This window comes from Phalaenopsis equestris, unplaced genomic scaffold (assembly GCF_001263595.1).
Source record: "Phalaenopsis equestris unplaced genomic scaffold, ASM126359v1 Scaffold000038, whole genome shotgun sequence".
Taxonomy (NCBI): domain Eukaryota; kingdom Viridiplantae; phylum Streptophyta; class Magnoliopsida; order Asparagales; family Orchidaceae; genus Phalaenopsis; species Phalaenopsis equestris.
Window position 1 is genome coordinate 213,089 of NW_018164480.1, and position 8,045 is coordinate 221,133.

General features: G+C 33.0%; 1 protein-coding gene across 1 annotated transcript; it reads left to right on the forward strand.

The window, feature by feature from the left end:
• Positions 1-5,218: 5,218 nt before the first annotated feature.
• On the forward strand, positions 5,219-6,168 carry LOC110019018 (putative gamma-glutamylcyclotransferase At3g02910). The gene has a single exon (XM_020716535.1). The coding sequence runs from the start codon at positions 5,400-5,402 to the stop codon at positions 5,943-5,945; it is 546 nt and encodes a 181-aa protein (XP_020572194.1). The 5' UTR covers positions 5,219-5,399; the 3' UTR covers positions 5,946-6,168.
• The last annotated feature ends 1,877 nt before the right edge of the window (positions 6,169-8,045 follow it).

Consider the following 8,045-nt stretch of genomic DNA (forward strand, 5'->3'; position numbering starts at 1 on the left):
TGGTTCTCTTTAACTCCAAATAAAAAAATATTTATATACTATTTATATAATATATTATATATTTTTAATATCTAAATTGAAATCACCATAGGTTGATGTTCATGTGATTTTGTGTCTTTTATTGCATAAAAACGATGCACGTTCGAATTCATCACCCAGCATCTATTTTACTAATTAATTTTAATGAGTCAATTCAAATCAAACATGAGTGCAAACCGAACGCGAGCTTTTTTTCATGCAAAACACAAACACTATTCATGGCACTACATGAAACCGTTAATTAACTTCCGAATTAGCATCAGAAATATTTCCGACGTGAAATTAGCTACCGATTAGCATTAGTTTGCGTCGCTCGTTGTCCCAAAATCAGAAGAAATGACTCTAGCGAGTTGAGTCGAGCCGAGATCGCTAATTCAACACTATAGTCTTTGTGTCCCTTTGACGCTAAACTCAATTATTAGTGTCGGCTATGGCCGGCGTAAAATTCGACGCTAGAGTCCTAAATAGAAGTCTCGCAAACCGTAGCTCTACTTCTTGCGCTCTTTCTCTTTCAGCTTCGTTTCATTGCCTTGTCGCCTCCTAAGCTTCTCTTGTGAATCCAGCTCCGTTTCACCAATCCAATCCCGTCCAAGTGGCGAAATCTTTTTCCACGCCTTCAAGCTTTGGTTTAGCATAAGTTTTCATCTTTATAAGTTTTCATCTTTCTTTTTCCTTGCATTGGTGTTAGATCCAAAAATACATAGGTTTTGCTTAATTCTTTTCGTATTCCATTGTTAGGTGAGCAATGCATATGGATTTTATAATTTTCCCTAAGTTTAGGCATGAGATATGTAAATGCATAAGAAAATTTATGCTTTGAAATAAAATTTTAGTTTGAGATAAGTAATGCATAAGAAAATAGTGGTATGTATGTAAATATGAAATTTAGATATGAGATGTAAATCCATAAGAAATTTGCGCTATATATGTAAATATAGAAATTTAAGTGTGAGTTTTGTAAATCCATAAGAAATTTTGGCTAAGGATGTAAATATGAAAATTTAGGTGGTGATTTGTAAATCCATAAGAAATTTGTGTTGTGCGTGTAAATATAAAATTTAGACGTGAGATATGTAAATGCATAACAAAATTGTACTATGTATGTAAATATGAATTTTAGGTGTTAGATATATAAATAAAAAAGAAATTTTGTGCTATGTATGTAAATATAAAAATTCAGGAGTGAGATATGTAAATACATAAGAAATTTGTGTTATGTTTGTAAATATGAAAATTTAGGTGCGAAGTATGTAAATACATAAGAAATTTATGATATCTATGTAGAGAAAAAAATTTAGGTGTGAGATATATATGAAAATACAAACGAAATTTGTGTTATGTATGTAAATATATTAAATATTATTTAATAATATTTTTATTCTTTTTTTTATTAATAATTTTAATTGATTATAAATCTTTATAGTTTTGTGGTAAATTAAATTATTTAAAATTATCATTCATCAATTATAAATATAAAGACATTATGATTGTATCAAAGACATTATGTATCTAAACACATTATAATTGTATTAAAGAAGCTTGCATAAGTCTTCTGTATTGTGACCAGATAATAGAACTACTTACAGTGGTAGTTCTATTAGATTTAATAAATTAAAAAGGCACGGTAATTTCAACCTGAAGATTTACATATCAAACTACATTATATTTTGGGGCAGAATATTTTATACATCTTGTCATTATTGATGCGTTATTACATGAATCTCGAGACAATTTTTTTAATAATAAATATTTTGATTCAAATTAAAGATAATTTAGGGCTCAGATACTAGCAAGTTTATAGTTAAATTGGTTGTCTCGTGTCGCATTAAGATAAACTTGATGATACCAAAATTAATCCAATCCGAGTCCAATCAAGATCAGATCAATCCATTTAAACTCATTTGGAATTTTCAGAATATTGATTGAATGGGCAAACAAACTCCAAATTTGATATATTTATAGTCAAGCCAAGTGTCTTAATGAACAGATCCATCAAGACAAATTTGTTAAATTTTGAGATAATTAAGGCCCTTAAATCATTAAAAAAACCCCCTATGATCAAGAGGGATAGGTTGTCTGATAAATTAGTTATGAGAGTTATTCGCCAAATAACCAAAATGCCTCTCTACCAAAGTCTCTCTCTCTCTATCTCTCTTCGTTTAAGGGAAGAAGGGAGGCAGGAGTTGAATTTCAACGCTATTTTGGACTAAAAACCACCTGATGATAACTTTTGGCCTTTGTAACTACCAGCCACAGTCGACCACTGCCCGCCGGCCACCATCCGCCTTGGACCAACGTTGGCCACTTATGCTCATCGTCATTTGCAAACAATTTTTGCTTTCAATGTAAGTTGAATATGGACTAATGAAGTATCTCGAATAAGGTCTAACAAAGTATCTCAAATACAGGGTTACAAAATATCTCAAATGCGTTGTTACAAAGTATCTTGAAAATGAGGTAACAAAGTATCACAAATACAGTGTAACAAATTATCAAGAATATGATGTTACAAATTATCTCGAATATGAGGTAATTAAGTATCTCAAATATGATTTAAAGAAGTATTCCAGATACAATGTACTAAATAACGTGATATTAAAGATCTGATGATAACTCCTAACAATAACTGCATACATCTGTCCTGTTCATAATGTAGTGACTTCCTTCAGACCTCTGAAATTTTTTATATGTCATATACCGATAAATGTTGTCTCTGGAGTATAATAATGAACACGAGAAATGTTGCAGCCACCAATCAGTGTAGTACTAACGAAAATTTATGTGGTCAGTTACTACCTTAGCTTCCCAATACAAGCTACATGACTAACTACTATTATAAAAGCCTTCCACTATAGTCTACGTCTAACTGATGCTCTTGCAGTAATCTATTACGACATATGTGATTAGTTGCTATTTTAGCTTCCCACTACTACCTATGTGGTCACTTGTTATAAACGCTTGAATCCAATATGACCTATGTGATCAACTGTTGTCATTACAACCTTCCACTATGACCTCAATAACCAACTGATGTTAATGCAGCTAATAATCATGACCTATGTGCTTAACTATGATATATGTAGCTAACCGCTACATTAATTCTAATTATGTTTTTATAATAGACCAGGTCATTTCTAGCTTATTGTTACTACAACCCACAACTACAACCTATTTAACTAACTGCTACCGCAATGCCAACTATGGCCTCTGTGACTAACTGATGTTGTTGTAGCTACCAAGTCCGGTCTTTGTGGCAAACTATTGCATTTATAGCAACCAACTACGACCTTTGCAACTCAGTTTTGTTATTATCACTAAGAACTACATTTATTACAGCTCAATTACGACTATTCAACTTGGTTGGTTATTATAATTTTGTTATTACCAGCATTGTAATTCCATATTTTATAATCCAAGGGAAAAGTGTATGTATCTAGTTACAATTTTATAGTAGATTACTTTAAGTTCGTTAAGAAAATAACACAGCAAACATAATGTTAAACAGTTTATCAAACAAGTCCAGACCTTTTCACATAAATCATCTGACATTTTATCTCTCTCACACAGCATATTATTACTTTGAGAATGTAATCCAAATAAAAAATGTAATCAAAGCCCGGGTTGGTGTTTAACCATGCTTAAACAAGCCCAGAAGGCATTGGCCCAACAAATTCCTCTTTGATAGAAAACAAAAGATTTTTGAGCATCATGGCCAAAATTTGATCATTTTAAATCTCCAAATTACTGAAGTTATTGTAAAATGAACGCAGTGCATGCACAATTAATTAAAATTTATATTACAAATTATCTCAAAATAAAATTAAAAATTTTCAGATCATCATTATAAAAATTTTGGTCGAAATATTTTTAGTCATTTATTTAATATTTTATTAATCATATGAAGAATTTTGAAAAATTGATCGACGTACAACTCGAAATCAAGTCGAAAGAAATTAGAATCATAATTTTGACTCGTAGCACGACTTTCTTACTTCAATCTAATTTTAATCTGAGACAAAATTCAAATTAATTCTAAATAATTTATGATTTTGAGCTAAAATTTTGGCATTGTTTGGAAGATAAAAAATTATAAAATGCATAGCATATTAGTTAGAAATAGTAAAAAAAAAGATAATTACCTACAAAACACCTGAAATATTTATATTTTCAAATCAAACACCCAGGTAAATTTTTGAACTACCGAACAGATGCATTTATGCACACCACGATCAAATCATTAAAATTTTGATAAAAAAATAAAAAATACAGGTTGAAATTTTATCACAAATTTTGATATTGGAATGAGAATTAAGAAAAATACAAGGTTGTTAAAATTGAATTGGACTGGCTGGTCGGATCGTGAATCGGTTGGGCAACTGGTCTGGATGCTTGAGACAACTAGATTTTAAATAGCCGGAATTTGACTAATGAAAACTGAGTTCGAACAGGTCGAACACTGAACCAACCACGATTTTTAATAATCATTTTTTTAGACTGTATTAGATTATTTTTCATGAATGATTTGGTGGAAGAAAGGAATATGAAAGCTATTTTTTATTTTTAAAATTATAATGTATATTTGGGCTGATCTTTGTTATTTTCTGTATAATCTTAACATTTATTTTAGCTTATTTGATTTATTATAGAAAATAATGTGACTAAGTTATATAAATAAAATTGTGTGATTAAAATAGAGCAGTGTTTTAGAGGAATGTAATATTTTATTTTTTCCTTAATCTCCCACAATGATATTTGATGCTATAAGAGAAATGTAGAGAAGAGTTTCTGATATTGACTTTCAAATTTCGTTAGGTTTTTAATTAATCTTAATTTTCTCTTCCCTACATTTTTATTTTAGATTATCAAATCTTGAATGAAAAAAATATAAAATACAAGGTTTCAATGATATATATATATATATGTATGACTATATATATATATATATATATATATATATATATTTGCTACAACTATGAGATTAGTCATTCAATATTAAAAAATTTTATAATTAAATTTATTGAATTTATTTCTATGCGTGTTTTATGTTTTATAAAATAATTTTGTTTACTTTTTAATTAATATTTACATGTAATATATCATTAATTAATTATTTATGTCATCCGGTTTTCACCACCTCAAAAAACTCATCAATTCATAAGATGGCCCTAAAATCGATTGGAAGCCAAAAGACAAAAATGGACGCATTACCAGCCACACCTTAAACGTCTTTCGCGACAAATCTAAGGACCCCTACGTCAGTTCTTCGCTCCTTCTCCAGCTTATCATCCCTCCCATCTCCTACCAAGCCCTAACCCACAAAGACCAAACCTCTCGCATCCATTCTAAGAAAGATACCAAGCATGGGGGCAGCAACAGCGGACAACGATCAAGCAGTAATCTTCACCTACGGTACGTTAAAACAAGGATTCTATAACCACAGGCTGATCCAGGACATGATCCTCGCCGGCGATGCTGCCTTCCTCGGCATCGCTCTCACTGCCGATCGATACCCCCTTGTATGCGGCCCTTACCGCGTCCCCTTCCTCATCAACATTCCCGGCGCCGGTGAGCTCGTCAGTGGTGAACTCTACGCTGTCTCCCGCCGTGCGATCGCTCTCGTTGACGAGCTTGAGGGAATCTCCCGCGGTCACTACGAGAGACTCCCGATCACCGTTCGCCTGCCGATCGGCGGCGAGGAAGGAGGTGAGGAGGGATTGGTGGTGGAGGCGGAAGCTTACTTCGCACATCAGAGCTTTGGTGAGAAGATGTGGAGGAGGAATGGGGAAAAGGGGATCTGCGCTTATTCTTCCGATGAAGCGGTTGGGTACGTTAAGCGGAAGGATAGGCCGCAGGAGATCACATTCCTTGATCAGATTCGGATCTTCGTCTCCTCAACCATGGATTAGTTAAATTGGGAGGATGAGGATTCTAGGGCGATTTTTTCTTTCCAGTCGGAGGGAGGTTTTTGCAGAAGTCTTTTTTTTGCCGTCCACCCCACTCCATTAATGTATTTACGGATTTCTCCTGCTTCAGAATAAGTTTTGTTTTTGATGAACCAATTTGTGATGTAATCTAGAAACAACTCTTGTTCCTAGATTAAATTTGAAAATTGAACAACGAAATAAATTTGAATGATTTGGTTCGATTTGAGCAATGCATTTCAAAGTTTTACTTTTTTAAAATCTCATTATTCGTTGTTTTATAAATGGTAAAAAAAATTTGAAATTAAATTAATATTACATATTTAAGATATGTAATTCTTGAAATTTGTTTTTAATCAAACTCTTAACTATAAATTATGTTTCGATTTGTTCATATTCAAATCATTTAAAATGAGCTAAATTTTTATTAGGTCGGTTCTATTTTATCAAAATTTTGATTTGTTCGGATTTTCGGATTTAATATTTTGGTTGTAATTTTGAAAATTGATTCATCTACATTAATCCAATGCTCACCCCTCTTCTTAAGAACGAAAATGTTTGGAAATAGGAAATATATGATATCAAAATTTTTATATGTAAACTCATTTCACTCGTAGTTTTTATATATAACTGATAAGTTTCGGGTGGTCCAAAGTGATGGAGTGATTATTTAGGATCTTTGTTATGAATGAAAATTTTGCACAAACTCGGGTAAAAGAGAAATAAGCAGATGACACACTTCATTTTTTTCCTAGAAACTCTATAAAAGGAAGAAAAATAGGTGGTATGGCCAAGTTGAAATAATTCATTATGTAAGTTTAAATATATAGGTCAACTCTTCTTCTGAATTATGGAAAATGAAATTACAAAGTTGATCATCATAGATGCACAACCGTAGTTCATTAATAATAGTTGTAATCTAGTTGTACTAATTGTAGTTCCAAATAGGTTGCAATGGTCGTAATCGATTGTTATGAAGGTAGTAGTCCACCGTGAATGTTGGAAACGGTGGTTGCAGCAACAACTTGTTATAGGGGTCGTAGTTAAAAACCATGGCAGTATTTGACCATATGAGTCGTAGATGGTTGCTTCAAGAGCGTCAGTTGGTCACATAAACCATAGTAAGAAGTTGTAGGAGCTCTGAGTGAATAGAGCAAGTGAGGAGTTGTGATAATGTCTGCAGGCCACGAAGACCAGAGTTGAGAGTTACATGAGTTGTGGACGACGTAGATCATGTTTGGTCATATAAATGTAGACCGTAGTGGTGAGCTACAATAACATTCGTAGGTCACAGAGGTTGGAGTTAGGAGTTGCATGAGTTATGCAACACATATGTTGTGGCGGAGAGGTGTGACAACGACTGTATGTCATAGTGGTTGGAGTTGGGAGCTGAACAAACTGTAGACCGAGTGTGTTGTAGTTGGTCACATAGGCTTTTGCAGGGAGTAGTAATAACACATGTAGACCATAGAGGCCGAAGTTGGGACTTGCGACCGCTATAGAACACAGAGGTCATAGTTGGCACGTACAGTGTAGTGGTAGGTTGCAAAGAATCTGGAGAAGGGTATTTAGTTTAATTTATTATGGGGATTTACAATGTATCTGAGGTGCATTAATACATTGTCTTTGATGTACCATCTCGCATCATCTTCGAGGTTTATTGTTACACCATTTTTGGGTGCAGGGTCATCCAAGAAGCACTGACCCGGAATAGAGATTAGCAAACCCAAAATGAAAAAGGAAGGTGACTTCCAGCACTTTGATAGTGTTGGTTCGATAGATATACAAATTCGTAAGGCTGGGCCACCAGGATAATTCAAAATTTAGGATTCCTGGTCCTTTAAAAAATGATTAGATCCAACCAATCATATCACTTTAATTTATGTTTACTTGTTTAAATTTATGAAAATTTTCTCTAACCAAATTTGAGATTTCAGGCTTAACCATCACTCAAAAAACTCAAGAAGTCTACGCAATGGATCTTTAAAATCTGGCTGACGCTCAAGAAACTCAAATCTACCGGTTAGTAATGATTCTATTTGAGCAACAAAACCAGTGATGGAACTTATGATCGATAATATTCTC